The sequence below is a fragment of the Neolamprologus multifasciatus genome, chromosome 18, assembly GCF_963576455.1.
Source record: "Neolamprologus multifasciatus chromosome 18, fNeoMul1.2, whole genome shotgun sequence".
NCBI classification, from domain to species: Eukaryota; Metazoa; Chordata; class Actinopteri; order Cichliformes; family Cichlidae; genus Neolamprologus; species Neolamprologus multifasciatus.
In genome coordinates this window covers 16,267,114-16,283,852 of record NC_140456.1, presented here as the reverse complement: position 1 = coordinate 16,283,852, position 16,739 = coordinate 16,267,114, and the positions used below count along the sequence as shown (strand labels likewise).

Below are 16,739 nucleotides of genomic sequence, written 5' to 3'. Positions count from 1 at the left end.
TGAATGAGGCTGCCAGTCTTTCAAACCTCTTTATGAAAGACTTCTTCCTGATTCATAATTAATTACTCAGACACTTGCCAAATCAAATGTGGTCTCCTGTTGACATGAAGTAGTCCCCCCTTCTGTTAAAAGCAGTCCAGCTGGGGTGGTCAAACCAATGCCAACAGCCCCGGTGCCAACAGGATGTTATAATATTAGAGGGAATAAAGTGAGCGACTTCCTCACAACAGCATGCACAGCGACCGATACCATAATGAACTGTTTTCAAGTCTTCTGTTACAGTTTGTCACATGTGAGCTGACTGTGAGGGGGCGTTTTCCCAATTACTTTCTGTTAAGACCTAAAGCCTGGTTAAAACTCATTTCACTGGCCCCATTTCCACAAGTCCCCACAAATAGTAATCCTATTTTTTCATCTAAAAAAGTCAGGTCGTATCTCTTTCTTTAATGGTCATTTTCTCTCTAGACGCTATATAGGGGAACACTTTTTAGAAGAGATGCAAATTGTGATGAATATAGTTCATGTGTATCATGGAGCAAAACACCCTGAAAAACTACATTTTCAGAGGTTTGCCATTTCCCATCATCAGTAGGCTCCAATGTGACATTTTAGCTAGAAAGAATGACATATACGTGGTAAATTAGATGATGATTAATGCGTTGGTGAAGTGATGTTTTTTATAGCAGATTTAGGCATTACTTTGTTTGTCATTTATTTTTATCACTGTTTTTCTATGGGAAAAGAAAATCCGATTTTTTTAGCTGTTGCAAAAAAAATGTTGATTTCATTAGAGGGTTTTTTTTCTAATAACTAGCAACAGCTGAGTGAGCATATTATGGTCACAAAGCAAGATGAGAGATAAAGAAGTATTCACAAGCTCCAAAAAAAACACAATGGTTAGCTGATACAGTGTTGAGTAATAGTGTTGAATCATCCATCATTTCTTTACATTTTCCATGCAAGATTTTCTTAAGCAATAGTTCTCCAGGTTTTCTGAAGGTATTTCAATATTTTTCTTTGGACATTGGCTGCTTTTTCACTCATTTGTACTTAAAATTGTCCCCTTTTTGTTTGTTATGGCACTTAATACTGACCTATGAATGATTCAAGCATAAAAGCAGGGGTTTTATAGTTGTGTTTGCATATAACAGAAAACGTATTTATGAATCATTTCTAAGTGTATATTTAGACTGTTTATAACTTGCAGCCTATTGAAAAAAACATTCCCTTAGTTCATTTGTTGTTGCTGAAATTTTTTAAATATCTTGCATGGTGTGGCAGGGTATCCTTAAAAAATATCTGAGGAAACTGGACAAGTGGAGTTAAAAAGAAGAAGTGACAAGACTAAAACCCATCTACAGTAGATGAACAGTATCTGAAAGTTAGGTCTTTAAGAAATAGCAAAAAATACAAATGGAAAAATGATTTTCCATTTGTATTTTTGTGACCTAACACAGGACTGTGTCAGGTCATTTCATTTCTGTGAGCCTCATCAGAAGTTATCTGTCTCACTGTGACAGATTAGTAACCTATGCAGGCGTAGCCTGCTTCTCACCCTGTGACAGCTGAGATAGGCTCCAGATGGTTCAAAAACATTGCAAGTATGTATGCAGTAGGTCGGGGGAGAGGTACAACAGCATGTGTCTACAGCCACTTGTTAAACACGGTGGAGGTTCTGCCATGGTCTGGGGCATTTTAGCCAGTGGTGTTGTAGATCTTGTCAGTATTGATGGAATTGTGAAGGCAGGAAAGTACCATCATCAACCATGCTATGCCATCTGGAAAAATCTGATGGGCAACAGTTTAAAATTTTCAGCACAACAATGATCTCATACACACTGCCAATGCAGTAAGAGATGTGGAGATTAAAGTTGTTGTTTAAAGACACACTACCACAGCTGCGACACCCTGTGAAGTAGTGAACGTGTACTTCAGAATGGGAAGGACATGATTTCTTTTTTTGTGCATAAACACAGTGTGGTGATTAGTTTAAGAATGTTGAAATGATTGCAGAAAGCTCCATCTGGTCAGATGGAAAAACAGACAAATGTGGAAGAGTGGATTTGCACAAAAGGAAATGGCTTTTGATGGACAGATGCAAGGTTATCAATGGCTACATCCTAATGCAATTAAGAGGATGTATGTTGTATCACAAGACAACTGATCAGTTTTATTCTCAAAATGATCAACAATATATATATATATATATATATATATATATATATATATATATATATATATTTAAACGTGGCCCTAGTACTCCTCAGAGCTTGGACATCAACATCATTGAAACAGTGTGAGGTTGTCTTGGGAGTGAATGGAACAAAAGGCAGCCAGTCTTCAGTTCCTATTTCCCTAAAAAAAAAAGGGTAATCCAAGACATTTGCACAGCACTATAGCTAATGCTGTCACCTCAAATGCAACTAACAAGCATGTTGGTGGTTGTGTGGTGGAGAAAAATGATAAAATGAAACCAGACTCGTTAAACAGTGAACGGAATAATATACAGTACTACAGTACACATCTTAGTCTGGACAGTATACATTACACTTAGTTCAAGGGGGTGTTATTTGAGGTAATGAGTGTAACAAGAACATGCTGTAACAAGCTGCTTGTCGAAGTAATGTCACCCTGCACTGCTGACAAAAGTACTGAGGGTGAACCAAAACAAAAGACTCAAAGACGCTAAGAGGCCTGCAAAGGGAAACTGCAGTGTGTGATCGTATCATTGAAGCACACACCTTTGACAAGCACAATGACACAGATTATGGCAACTGTAAGCAGCACTTTCAAAAAAGAACAAACAAACTACTTGTTTAACTTCAGTTTTATTTACATTATATGCTTTCCAGACCTTGAATGGTGAAAGGAATTCATTCCATATGCTTATAATGGTAGTATAGTGCAGACGGTCTTTCCCTTGTATTTAGAATGAGCGGTTTAGTTTCATTCGTTGTCACGGTAATTATCACAGGAAAAAGTAAACATTGATAAGATTTTTTAAACTAGACTATATATTAAATTAACCTAGTGTCTAATTACACATTCACCGCGACAACAGACTGTTATAACATTACAGAATTACATTGTATGTATCATTTACAGATAATACAGGCTTAGAGGAGAATCGAGGTATATACAGTAGATGTGGATCGGTAGTGTTTTCTGTTTAAAGGTCCAAGAACTTGTTGCAAATTTACATTTTTCAGCAATATATTGATATTGATGGAAGATTTTCCCTCGATGTTATACAAAGCAGCATTATTGGGACATGCAACACTAAAAGGGATACGTGATACACAGAACCTGAGAAAGACAGAGACTGTTATAAAAGGAAATAATGGCAGTCGATTATCAAAGAGAGACCCAACATGCAGCTTGTTTTAAATGAGTTACTGCAGAATTAATGTACAATATATTCTCTTTTCATTTCGGGATGTCTTGTTCTGTACTGCAGATGTGGAGGGTGTACACTGCTGCCTGTCTACCCTGAAAATATGAAATCATCTGCTTGTTTTTCACCTGCCAACTTCACAGGGAGCGCACGACGTGCACTTGAGATTCCTGCCACCTCCCACTCAGGTGACACGACTGATTGGTATAAATCACTGGGGCATTAAAATCGATGTGCTCCATCATTGGGTTCCCACTGGTAATATTTTAAATTGGGGTTAACTGGCTACATTTTTTTTCTGTCATGTGCCGATTAGGCTTATATACTAACACCTGTTTGCCAGTATTCAGAGGACATCTGCCTTTCAAAATGTTGTGCAGCTGAGAGAATTAAAGCCAAATGCAAAGGCCACAGCTGAAAAATATGCATTCACAGGGAGAGCATTTACTTGTGCTATGGCCAATTGAATGTTTTGACCATTTCCAACTGAGAAGGGCAAATTTAGAATTGATACGATGCAATTTAGCAAAAAGTTCAAGTTTTCTCATGTAGAAATGTGCACGGCCACATGTTATCTACTTTCTCTAAAACAAACAATTGTGTTCTTTTTAATACCAAAGTGAAAACTTGTTTTAAGTGGCCATTGCTGTACTTCCCAAGAATTAGTGGCCATCAAATGCAACTAAATTAATTTTGAGACTACACACATGTCCTTGTTGATGTGCGTTTTTCATGGTTCTCAAACTGCATGTGAACAGTAAGAAGGTTTACGGTGTTTTTCTCAGGACACTGAGCCTATGTGCATCTCCTTAAGTGTCAGGACTACAGCAGTCTTTTCATGCGACAGGTGTGCTTCTCTATGTGCATGGTGGTCCGGTCTGTGGAGCTCGTCAGGACATCCAGGGCTTCATCCTGGCGTTCCAGCTCAGTTTCGGCCTCCAAGGCAAGGTTCTTTAGCTGCATAAGCATCTGCAAGCACACCCACACACCACAGCACAATAAAAAGACACAACGTTTTGTGTTAATAAGAAGTACGGCACATTAAAACAACACCACAGTGGTGGACCAGGGTGAACCACATATGGAGAGACATAGACATTGGTCCTTTCTAATGCTTAAACCATCTGATTTAAGCATTAGAAAGGCTTGCTGTTAATTGTGCGCTGATCAGAAATGAACAATGGAATTCACCACAATAATAGCTGTTATTCATTTTGCAGATGAAACTTGATGATACACAGAGGGGGAAGTCTTGGCTTGATTCTTGGGATCGGTGATATCATACTGGGTTTTTTCCCCTTACTTTCAGTGACTTTAAGGGATATCACAACTACATGACCATGATCCAGCAACTACATATGCTGTAGTTGCTGGAACAGTTTTAATATATTGTGATGTGCCAAGCAAAGCCTAATAAACACTCACCTCAAACCCTACCACTATGGTTACTTAACTGGTAGTATTTTATGCTACATGATCTGCCTCACACACACACAGCTACATGATCTGCCTCACACACGCACACACACACACACACACAGACACACACACGCTCACACTCCACTGACATTATGTCATTATGTTCTCTGGCTGGTTTATGTGGACATTTCAGCTGAGCACAAAAACAGCTCGAGTTAGCAGTTTGAAAAACAGATAATATGTCAATACACACCAAGGAACAACGATATTCATTCACTCAGGTCTGTGACTTTACAATTTAAACTGAGAGGACATGACTGAATCACACCTTGCAGTTAACATTCACAAGAGCTTCGGTGTGTCATAGAAAAACAGTAAAAATGAACACTTCTCGCCGCTGTTTATATAATGGCTAGGGGACCTAAGTCATGTAGAAACCCTTCAAATCAAACATTTAGGCTAGAGCTAAAAGAAAAAATATATTAGCAAAAAAAAGTCTGAGTGTCTCGTGTATTAGGTGCGGTAACTTTGGGACTGTGCATTAGCAGCACACTCAATTTCATATTCTTACAGCATATTTTTAACAAGTGGGAATTTCCAACCACAAACAATAATAAAACATACAAATGCTGACACCAAAAAGACTATTTGGCACAGCACTTAGGGCAGGACATGAAACTGAGTACAAGTTATCAGTACCAGTTGGCTCACAGTGATTCTAATCTTGACATGGATTACAGTAAGAGCAGGGTGTGTACAAAAGCATAGCATTAAGGCAAAACTGGCACGCTTTGAAATGTAACCCATTATCAGCCGCAGATAACATGCCATTTAAAACACAATAGGCTAGCCAGTGATTGGCCCGGTGCTGTTATTGCTATGGTGTGCTTGTTTCTTTTTTATATTATTATCCATCCATCAATCTTCTTCTGCTTATCATGAAGAAGGTTGGAGGCAGGGGAGGGGGCTGGAGCCTATCTGTCATTGGGTGAGAGGTCAGGTCGGCAGTTTACTGCAGAGCGAGACAACCGTTCACGCTCATATTCACCTCTACGTACATTTAAGAATCACCGATTGACCGAACATGCAGAGCAGTGGTTAGCACTGTTGCCTCACAGTAAGAAATTCCTGGGTTTCATTCCACTGGCTCGCTGGGGCCTTTCTGTGTGGAGGTTGCAGGTTTTCCCTGTGTATATTAGTTCTTGCCAGGAATGTTGTTAGGTCCTCAGAGATATTATTTTATATACTACTATAAGGCTGCAAGTAAATCTTAAATGGACTGGTTCTTATATAGTGTTGCTTTACTCTACTGGAGCACTCAAAGCGCTTTATACAACTTGCCTCACTCACCCATTCAAACACATTCATATAAGCACTTTTTTCTATCCCTCTATCTATAAAATTCACACTCCAATAAATGCATCTGAGAGCAACTTAGGGTCTTGCCCAAAGATACTTTGGCAAAGTGACCAAACAGCCAACCTTTAGATTAGTAGATGACCTACTCTACCTCCTGAGCTACAGCATGAAGCTATTTGTTAACCTCAACAAAGTATTTGTCTATGGTGTCACTGCTGTTGTTGACAAGACATTTGTATGTTGTTGCTTTGGTTTTTGATTTGAGGAGTTGAGGGCGGTAATGATGTCATGAAAAACTTTGAGTTAATATGTTTATGTGTTAATATGTAAAGCAAAGCCATCTTTGTCTGCTACATATTTCAATACTGGCACATTTGCACCATTATTAACTGTATTTGCTTAGTTTCTTCTCACTTGTAAATGTTAATATAGTTTTTTTCCTTTACATATAGTAGAACCTTGTAGACTGAAGTCACTCATTAACTTTGATCATTTAAACATTATATGATAAAACAAAGAGCAACTTTCCGAAAGTTTTACATGAAAAATCCTAGTCTAAGCAACCTGCAATAGCGATTCACACACACATTATAAAAAAAAAAGAAAAACTTGCCCGAATCACGGGTCTGAATTTGCGTCACTGTGTAGGTCTTGCCACCACAGACCGTGTCTGTAACAGCATTCAGCGCTGTGAGGTTCTGAATGGAAAGACATTGTAGGTTCTGACCAAATAACTAACCGTGTTTCTTTTCCTCTCTTAAAACCAGGATGGACATTGGTTTGTGGTCTCACCAAATAACATTTTAAACATACAGGATGAAAAATAAAAAAAAAAATCATTATGGTGAATTGTGGTTTGGACTGGAAACATCAAAATACGTGTTGCTGAGACTCTGGGATTATTTACAATAGCAGCTACCCCTATTTGAATCAATCTGTTCCCGGAGCACACACGGCTTTTCATTTGTGTTACTTGTCTTGTGAATACAAATATGAAACATTTTAAGGCCACGGTAGTGTAGTCATAAATTTGGGAGTCCAGCTTTTCTCACCTGTTTGAGTTCCTGGGCCTCAGCCTGACTGACAGATGGCTGGAAGACATGCACCTGCAACTGGGACAGCTCTCCAGCGGGGACCTCCAGTGGGAGCTCTGTCTCTTGGCACGTCTGCAGTAAACCTGACTCCATGGGTGGAGATGGTGAAAAAGTGCAGAGTACATATGTTGTTTATGAGGAAACCAGACAGTAAACTCAGAGTACAGCAACTGAGGCAATCAGGGTGAAGTGACTCATCAAAATACATTTCTGTCAAGGAGACACCAATAACCATGATGAAATGTTTTTACATGTGGCTGCACACTTATAAATACACAGAGGTGGAAACGCAGACCTTTACCGCCACTTAGTGGTCAAATCTATACTAGGCATGGAAACCACTGTGGAATAAGAGTGTCTTTATTTATCTTTTGATGTGTTCCTTACCTTCAGTCCAGCTTTTCCCTTCTGTGTCACGTGGCGATGAAACTGGAGTTGTCTTAAAATCTGTGTATTCGCTTGTGAACTCTATCTTCTTTTTGTACTGCATCTCTAACACGGACAAAGCCTCTGGCATCTTGGCGGACAGGAGCCTGTAACATATGTCTGGCTTCCCGATGAAACGCTGCCTGACGGTAATCTCATAGGGGCTGTGCACCCTGATTTCATCAATTTCATTTCGCTCAAATCTGTGAAGGAGCTGGCAGTTTGTGTTTCGCACCTCCAGCGAGGACACTAGCACCGACAAACATCCAGGCTTCAAGTCCGATTCTCCACCTTTGGACAGCACTGCTGGGATGCTTGTGATTAACTTATTTCTGCTGGAGCCCCTGGCTGTTGAAGAAGAAGCAGCAGCTGCAGCTCTCGCAGCATCATCGGCCTTTGCATCCTGCTGGGTCTTCCAGGGGAGTTTACCAAAAGGCCACCAGGAAGGAGACTCCAGTTCTGACAGAAGTCTGTAATACAGAGGCAGGAGGAACTGATGTTAGTCATAAATGATAGTTTATAGCCTTGTTATAGTTAGCCAAGCAATATAAACAAGACATGTGCAAAACTTCAATAACTAAAAATATCTTAAGATAGTTACTTGTCAGCCACGCCCAAGTCAGAGTCAATCTTCTCCAGGCCCTGCATCATATTGTCAAACTGCTCTCCCTGATGGCCGAGGACTCTGCCAGTGTCCTCCAATCTTTTCTGGGCCCCTGCCACCAGGCTGATCAGCTCTCTTCCCTTCGAAGGCTGAGCCTCAGCCCGCTGGGCTTCTGAGCTGGGAGAGAGAAGCCGCTCCTCTCCAGAAATGCTCTAACACATTATAAACCACCACCCTGTTGGGCTTAAGGGAACCAAACCAATGTTTCACGTTGCCTTCTTCAAGTACTGTGAGAGTGCTGAAGATGAAACTAGATGACTCCATCTTGATCTCCACGATCCTCGAGAGACGGAAGCTGGCAAGACTCTCCTTGCTCTGGTTGGAGACGAAGCACACCGTGGTTCTGGTGAGAGAGAGGGTTCCGTTTTCCCACCGTTTCTCACTGTTGATGTAATAGGAGCCTGGCCAGCTGTGGATGGGAACGTCCCGGCTCATTGTGATGGAAGGAGATAAGACAGGTTCACCTGTCAGGGGGACAAATAGGTATCAGTTTAACATGACAACAACATACACACAGGTACTGCTGCAGGTTAAAATGAAATTACATCAGAAGCACTTTGTACTGAGTGATCTACGAGTCGTGATGAAGAACATACTTTCTTTTGAGTGTAATCCAGACAGCAAGATGAGCTCAGTCGAGGCGTTCACACTGGCAGCTTCAGCTCTCTAGCCAGCTGACCGCATTACGCGTGCGTCATTATAATGTTATAACCCTTTTAACGTGTTTTATATCCTCTCGGTGCAATTAAACCCACACCACATTAATCGTCAACACCGGGCTGGGCATTACGTTACCTCGTAGTCCTCTCAGTAACTCGGCTGTTTGTTGCGGAAGTGACGCCACGCTCGAGCACGGCTGTATTTACCGTCCGACTTGGGGAAAAAAACTTGCTGTCAAAAAAAAAGAAGCACTATTGCGAAAATGTGTGGCGAAAAATAATGACAGCGGCGGCGGTTTCGGCGCTTTCCAAGCGATACGAAAAACATAACGTTAATATAAATGTATTAAATATATATATGTATGTATCGTGACAAAATATAAATAGCAACGGTTTTATATGTGCGTCGTTCAGGAGTCCCAACATGCGCTAATGTGTAGCTGCTTGTGATAGTGGAAAATTGCGTTTTTCTTAGTTTAGTATCTTTTTCTAGCTTAACCAGATTTTCAAATGTGGCAGAAACGTGAGAATACGTACGCGGTGTAATGGCGAGTTAATCTTCCAGTTAGCTTTTCCCCTCACAGTTTCCCCGCTGTCCAAACCCTGACAGCTGAGCTTGCTAAATAGCTAGCCGAGGGCTTGTTTACCATCATGGACAGGGAGGCGTACCGTAACTGCAGCAGCCTGGTCAAAATACCAAGGCAGTCATATGAACAGTTTTGGTCTTCGCATTTTGTAGATTACATTGACAAGGAGCTTAGCTATTCCAAGTTTTTCAAGAAATATCTGCTCCCCAATCACCCTTGTATGTTTTCAAGGAAATTCACAGAGGAGTGGAAGTGTAGGAAACAGTGGGTGACTGAGGATGGGAAACCTAATTTCCAGAAATTGCTGCAAGAGTTTGGTAAAACAAACATGCATTACTGTGTAAATGTCTGCAAAGATGATCTGTAATAATTCTTAATAACTGTTACTGTTTCAATCACAGATGAGACTCCAGTCCCTGTTGCAAACTGCAATGCGAAGGAGTACAATGCCAACCCCAAACAAGTCATGCCTTTTAAAGAATTTATACACTACTGGAGGGAATACATCTTGAATGGACACTCATCACCCAAAGGATGCCTCTATCTTAAAGACTGGCACATGTCAAGGTATCACAGTAATATTAATAAAAAAAGAAAAATGTTTACACCATTGTATGAAAAATGTGTAACTATCCTTTGTAAATTTCTCCACAGGGACTTTCCAGAACATAATGTTTACACCACACCAGTGTTCTTTACTTCTGACTGGCTCAATGAATACTGGGACACCCTCGAAGTGGATGACTACCGATTTGTCTACATGGACCTAGAAGGGTCATGGTATGAAAACATTATTTCAAAAAAACATAAGCTTATATAAAATGTTTCATGATCTGACCCAGTGCACTTCCTTGTTACCAGGACACCATTCCACTCTGATGTGTTCCGTTCATACAGTTGGTCTGCAAACATCTGTGGCAGGAAGAAGTGGCTCCTGTATCCTCCAGGTCAGGAGGAGTTTTTACGAGACACTCACGGCAACCTCCCTTATGATGTTACGTCAGCTGAACTTCGAGACAGAAGCCTTTTTCCACACGCTGAAGAAGCCTGCCAACCTCTTGAAATCATTCAGGAGGCAGGAGAAATCATTTTTGTGCCTAGTGGTTGGCATCATCAAGTTTATAACCTGGTAAGAGCTGTAGAGGGATATCTACTGTTGATCTAGAGGAACATGGTCTGCCAAGTATTATAAAAGACAAGTTGCATTTCTTACTATGAGAAGTGTTTTGTTAGACTGAATGTAAACACCAGCCACAATGTTAGGTACACGTGTTCAGCTGGTCGTTAACACAATTATCTAACTCAGTGCATTAAGGCATGTAGACATGGTCAAAATGACCTGCTGAAGTTCATATTGAGTATCAGAATTAGAATCAGAAAAAGGCCATTTAAGTGGCTTTGAATGTGATTGTTTGTGCCATACCGGCTGGTCTTAGTATTTCAGAAACTTTTCCCAGCTTACAGAGAATGCTCTGAAAAACAGAAAATATCCAGTGAGCGACAGTTCTCGATGAGGTAGCAGCAATTCAATTAACCACTCGTTAGAAACACGTTTTGCAGGAATAGCACTTCTGAACTTAAAACATGTCAGATTTCGAAGTGAGTGGGCTACAGCAACAGAACACCATGCCTGGCCACTCCTTTGAGCTAAGAACCCTCAAAGCGGCCCGCATGCGCAAAAGAAAACGTCACACACAACGTGCTCTGTTCAGACCCAGACCAAACAGTATTGTTTGACTGATGGCCCTTAATATAAAGACTTGTTTCGAACTTTACGTTTCCCAATTTTGCTTTAAGTTATAAAGTTATTTTGTTATTTGCATATGGCCTAATAATTATCCTTATTGCTGTTTTAGAGAGGAGCGGTGCTTCAAAGGATAGTTGCAGAATGCTGTCAGAATCTGCAGATTATACAGTACAAATAAAATGTTCACGTTTCTCCAACGTTGTCTTCCCAACAGTTTCACTGGATGGCCAGGAAGCGTTCTTGGGAGCTTCTCCGGCGCTGACAATTGGCGTCTGTCTTGTGTCAGTTACATAAAAGACGGATTTAATGTGACATGACCATTCAAACAGCAGTCGCTTTCTAAAACATCAGATATGTATTGGATTCAGTACCACATACGAAAGTGACCCAGATCGGATTTGAAAATATTGGATTTGTGCTGTTCACACTGTCATACCATGATCGGATATGGGTCGCATAGGGTCAAAAAAGTCAGATTTGATGCGCTTTTGCCTGCAGTTTGAACATAGCCTAATAGTCTTTAGATCTAGTCGGAAAAACAAAGATTGATGAATGGAAGTGATAAGTTCAGATGCCTACAAATCTAATGGACTGCATTACTTACTAGATGACAAGAGCCCTAATAATGTTTTTTCAAATTAGGTTTTAAACAAAATTCATGTTTTGTTTAACATTACACACATGTACAGACACACTCATGTTTCAATACAGCAGCTCTGGTTTTTCTCCTCCAGTCAATCTTTCATAAATTTAAACCTTGTGTATATTTTTTGGTAGAAATATGGCTTTTTGCAGGAAATGATGACATCACAGTTACTCTAAGTTGTATAACACTGCGTTTTATTTATCACCAGTTTGACATATTAAAACATTCTGTTTCATACAGGAGGACACCATCTCTATTAATCATAACTGGCTAAATGGCTGCAACATTGACATCATGTGGCAGTTTCTTCAGACTGAACTGTCATCTGTTCAAAAAGAGATAAATGAGTGGAGAAACACGATGGACTCGTGGCATCAGCACTGCCAGGTACAATGCATGGAACTTTTCAGTCATGACATTTAAACGTGTTTCTGCTCTGATCATAATAGCAATTGCTTGGTGCGTTTCCTTTTAGGTAATTATGAAGGCTTGCTCCGGTATCAATTATGGAGAATTTGCCTCGTTTTTGAAAATTATTGCCAACAACAGAATGGCTTTCCTTAACGCTTGCTCCTCTGGGGATTCCTCCGATTACTCACGTCATCTCTCAGAGATTCTCACCACGTTGGGACCTTACCATGCGGCCTTTGACCTACAAAGGGTAGCTCATATAATCGAATGCCTCCTGTGCAATGAAGACTTTAAGAGACTCGATCACTCAACATTGACTCTGCAGCCAGAAACAATGTTACAGCAAATTCGTGACACCATACAGTCCACAAGAGGGCAGCATCTCCTTTATCAGGAGTAATGTGTTCGGCCTCTCACCATTGTTATCGACTGGAAATAGCTTGAATGAAAAGTGCCCGTTTGCAAAAGTGCAAAAAAAAAAAAGATACATCTGTTATTGCATCTTTGGGTTGAGATGAACTGGAATCTCAAATATTGTTTGTGAATGTCTTGCATTTGTTTTTGCACTGACAGATTAAATACATTTAAAAAAAAAAAAAAATCTGAGTTTTCTCTTTTAAATATTTATTGAATAATCACCAACACTATTTGTGTCCAGTATGAACAGAGCTGTGATAAATCTATAATAGTGCATAGTTTAGTGGTAAACAATACTTAAACAAAAAATCCAAAACACACACACAAACTTGGGCTTTATTGCAAAAAAAAAAAAACTACCCAAACATGGACCAGTGCCACACAGCTGTTAAGCAATGACAGTGTAACATACTGTACTTGAGGGTTATGTCTATGAGAAGTCTGTCAGATGTGATGCATGTCATTTTTAGGGAGCTTTAAAACATTCCCTTCAGTTACATTTCGCATCTTCAGGCCACCAGTCTGGCACGGAGGCTTCGAGTGTCACTGTAGTATCGTCAGAAGATCTGAGCGTCAACACCTCTTTGGCGTGCGCCATCCGGATCAGACTTAGGCCCAGTTCTCCTGTCCCTGCTCTGTGCTTCCCAGCTGGCTTGCCTGACTGGGTTAGCAGGGCCGTTCCTTCCTCGAGGTGTTCCACTGGAGATGACAAGCGTACTGGCATCAGGCGTTTTCGAATCACACCAGTGTGATGAGTCCTGGCTGTGAGTTCCTGGCCAATGTAACAGCCCTTGCTAAAGCTGATACCCTGCATGTAGACAATATTGGACTCTAGTGGAAGTGCAACCCCAGGAGGAAGGTCTTTGACTCCCTCAGGTAGACCTAGACAACAAAAACAGCAAAGGACACAAACATGCGTCATAAAATAAGGGTACTTTTTCAGACAAATAAAAGCTTCTCAGAACCACCCCCTCCTCCTTTTGTCTGTGCTTGTCTGTCTCTTTGTTAGCAGTCTAGCATCCACAGCTTTCAAGACATCATGTTTAAATTTTGTGTGATGGTAGATTCCAATGCCATCTCGAGCCGATTTTAACTTTGGTGAGAATACAGTAAAGGTCACACCAAAACTAAAAATCAGCAAAAACTTCATATTACCCACAATTTTTTATAGATCATTGTCAAACTTCGCAACAATATTCCAGGTCTTGGGGGACACTGAGGTTGGCTAAGCATTTGACCTCGACCTTCATTTCTCATAGCCCAAGGTCAAAGTTGACCTAGAAAAGAAATTGGAAATAAAAAAACCCATAGACATATCATATCATAACATATCATATGAAAGTGCATGGAGAGAGCTGCACAATACTTTATTTTTTTCAATACAACGCCCTATGACCTCACAACAAAATCACACACTGCATGAATTTATTTTCGTCTCAGGATCTAGCTAGCGTTTTTTTTTTTTCCTGGAGCCTATCCCAGCTACGGTAGGACGAGAGGCAGTAACTAAGTAAGTAAAATGTCTTTATATAGATCTGCTTAAAGCAGGAAGTTTTTTCAAAGTGCTTCACATGGGAATAAAAGCATATCAAACGAAACAATAAACACCACAAATAGGGTATAATAGCATATCCAATAAAACAGTTTGCTACATATGGCAGGTCTGTCGCAAGTCTAACACAGAGAGACAGACAACTATTAACACTCATGGGCAATTTAGAATGGCCAATTAAACTAAACCCACTAACTGCATGTCTTTGGACTGTGGGAGGAAGCTGGAGTACCCAGAGAGAACCCAGGCAAACACGGGGAGAACATACAACTCCACACAGAAAGGCCCTGGCCAGGTGGTGGAATTGAACTCAGGACGTTCTTGCTGTGAGGCTAATCACCATGCCACCGTGCTGCCCATACGGGTAAATCTTATTTTTGTCCTTATAAAGGTAAAAGAACATATTGTATTAAAAGCAACCTGTCCTCCCACTGTAATAAAAACATCCCCCGCTCCCAAAAAATTCAGAGTTTTAGTAAAGCCCTTGCCCTTCGGAATAAGTTGCTCTCTCTCTCCGGGTGTTCTTGTTTGTCTTTGTTCAAAGCTGGTGTCATACCTATGGCATAGCGATGTCTGTGATAGTCTTCAGTGTCTCCATTCTGACAGGATGCAATGACTTTGAGAGGATCAACATCACTCTGTAGCACAAATCTCCAGCCCATTTGCTGAGTTCTTGGATCAGCCTCCCATGCCAGAGCTTTATCAGGGGAAGAAAGCTCAGGCTTACTGAACTCTTGACCTGGCTTGTTTTGCTGGGACAGCACAGCCCACACAGAGAGCTCTGAACAAGGGCTAATGTTGACTTTTCTGCGGAGGTTGTATACTTTCAAGTGTTTCAAGATGGAGTCCTTAATTGTGTTGTCACACTCCAGGAAAACACCGTATCCTCCTGTTTCTTTTAATCTGAAAGCAAATATAACTGGATGAGTGACTCAGAAGAATGCAAAACAACATGAAAGCAAACACACACAGATGTTTTCACTTATTTTGTCTGGTTGGGTGACCTTTGGTGGAACTTTGCTGGAGCATCTGTGGTCACCCACTGTGTCTTACAGATAAGGAGAGAATTATTAGCCCTCCTATGAGAATGTAATTTTTAACAGGATTTGCTGTAACAGCAAATACTGTCAAACAGAGCAAGGAGTTTTTAAACACCGCTTTACAAAGTACTACAAAGACTAGTAAAAATGCTGTTTAGATATCAATATGAGTTATGAGTGGTGAGAACTGCAACAACTGCAACTATTCAAAACTGGGGATATTTACAACCAGGTGTACAAGAATATCATCTTAAATAGTTTAAGGTATAGAAAACGTGGTTCACCCAACAATGTACATCAAAACTAAAAGAACATTGATCATGTGTCAGACACTAAAAATTTGAGATGCTAATATTGCAAAATGTCTTTTTGCAGTTTGTTAGAGAAGTTATACTCTATAATTTAGATGTACTCAAGTACAGCATACATGACAAATGCTTTTTAAATATAGAATTTTAAAAATGGTTTCTACTTCAACCATCAACATTAGTCGTTTTTTGCTTTTTAAAGTTTCATTAAAATTATTTTTAGTAACAGTAAAAATAGGCAAGTGATAAAGAAGAGCTGTTGTTGTTCCTGTGCTGAATTTTACAGCTTATTAAATAAGGGTTTGTCAGCCTGAGCTCGTTTTCTGTCATACATTTGGTTGTTTCTGGGGTTTAAAAAAATAGAAGGAAAAAAGAAAATACGCTTATGTCGGCTAGTGTGACGCCTCGGAAAAAAACGCCTTTACGTAAGTAGGCTGTAAGCAGACACACCCTCTTGATAATGCGTTTACTGAATGCACTTATAAGCGTTTGAACAGTGTTCTAAGTTTGCTCTTACCTGTACAATATGATGTCATATAGTGTCCTTCCTTGTACGTTTAGCATGTGTGCGTATAAAGCTCTGTGTTCAGGCTCATTCAGCACCGCCATGTCATTGGTTATAATACCCTGGAGAAACGCGCCCGTGTCTTGTCCCTGAATTTTCAGCAGGCTCCTGTGCGGAAGGTAATAGCACACAAATTGCCCCGGGGAGTGTTTAGGATTACCCGTGTCCTGGCTGTACCTCCTGACACGGATCCCAGCTGGAGCTAAAACACTCGAGAGAAGGGTTACACACAAACCTCCGGGTTTTTTCCTGGCGTAAACACCGAGCCCGGAGGCGGACGCCAGCACTCCTCGAGCAAAGCACAAAACCCCCATGATGTACAGTGGCACGGAAGTGTACTGAGTCGTAAAAAGACTGCCTACTCCACTAAAAACGACAGTGGACAGCTAAATAACCAAGGATATCACAGCGTACTCTGCACAAACAGCTCCATTTTGAAATCCCACAATGC

At 40.6% G+C, this 16,739-nt stretch overlaps 3 protein-coding genes across 3 annotated transcripts; 1 reads left to right on the top strand and 2 right to left on the bottom strand.

Annotated features, from left to right (window-relative positions):
- Positions 1-2,809: 2,809 nt before the first annotated feature.
- Positions 2,810-9,188, bottom strand: snap47 (synaptosome associated protein 47). The gene is given in 6 exon segments (XM_085141879.1): positions 2,810-4,363; positions 7,225-7,349; positions 7,654-8,162; positions 8,294-8,493; positions 8,495-8,820; positions 8,953-9,188. Coding segments are annotated over 5 exon segments (1,278 nt in total). The 5' UTR covers positions 8,792-8,820; positions 8,953-9,188; the 3' UTR covers positions 2,810-4,216.
- Positions 9,189-9,259: 71 nt separating this feature from the next.
- On the top strand, positions 9,260-13,007 carry jmjd4 (jumonji domain containing 4). The gene is made up of 6 exons (XM_085141878.1): positions 9,260-9,919; positions 10,004-10,169; positions 10,257-10,382; positions 10,464-10,731; positions 12,236-12,382; positions 12,471-13,007. Exons 1-6 carry the CDS (start codon positions 9,667-9,669, stop codon positions 12,804-12,806), a joined length of 1,296 nt encoding a protein of 431 aa, XP_084998004.1. The 5' UTR covers positions 9,260-9,666; the 3' UTR covers positions 12,807-13,007.
- On the bottom strand, positions 11,459-16,736 carry iba57 (iron-sulfur cluster assembly factor IBA57). The gene is made up of 3 exons (XM_085141883.1): positions 16,241-16,736; positions 14,932-15,278; positions 11,459-13,705 (listed from the first exon to the last, which is right to left on the bottom strand). The coding sequence occupies exons 1-3, from the start codon at positions 16,600-16,602 to the stop codon at positions 13,314-13,316; spliced, it is 1,101 nt and encodes a 366-aa protein (XP_084998009.1). The 5' UTR covers positions 16,603-16,736; the 3' UTR covers positions 11,459-13,313.
- Between the last annotated feature and the right edge of the window lie 3 nt (positions 16,737-16,739).

What these genes read in the sequence shown, in the direction of transcription:
- jmjd4 (XM_085141878.1), top strand. Translation starts at nt 9,667, where the DNA reads ATGGACAGGGAGGCGTACCGTAACTGCAGCAGCCTGGTCAAAATACCA. An exon ending in GAAATTGCTGCAAGAGTTTG is followed by an intron (nt 9,920 to 10,003) that starts GTAAAACAAACA and finishes TTTCAATCACAG; the next exon opens with ATGAGACTCCAGTCCCTGTT. An exon ending in CGTGGCATCAGCACTGCCAG is followed by an intron (nt 12,383 to 12,470) that starts GTACAATGCATG and finishes GTTTCCTTTTAG; the next exon opens with GTAATTATGAAGGCTTGCTC.
- iba57 (XM_085141883.1), bottom strand. Translation starts at nt 16,602, where the DNA reads ATGGGGGTTTTGTGCTTTGCTCGAGGAGTGCTGGCGTCCGCCTCCGGG. An exon ending in TATGACATCATATTGTACAG is followed by an intron (nt 15,279 to 16,240) that starts GTAAGAGCAAAC and finishes ATTTGCTTTCAG; the next exon opens with ATTAAAAGAAACAGGAGGAT. An exon ending in CAGACATCGCTATGCCATAG is followed by an intron (nt 13,706 to 14,931) that starts GTATGACACCAG and finishes TTTGTTGTCTAG; the next exon opens with GTCTACCTGAGGGAGTCAAA.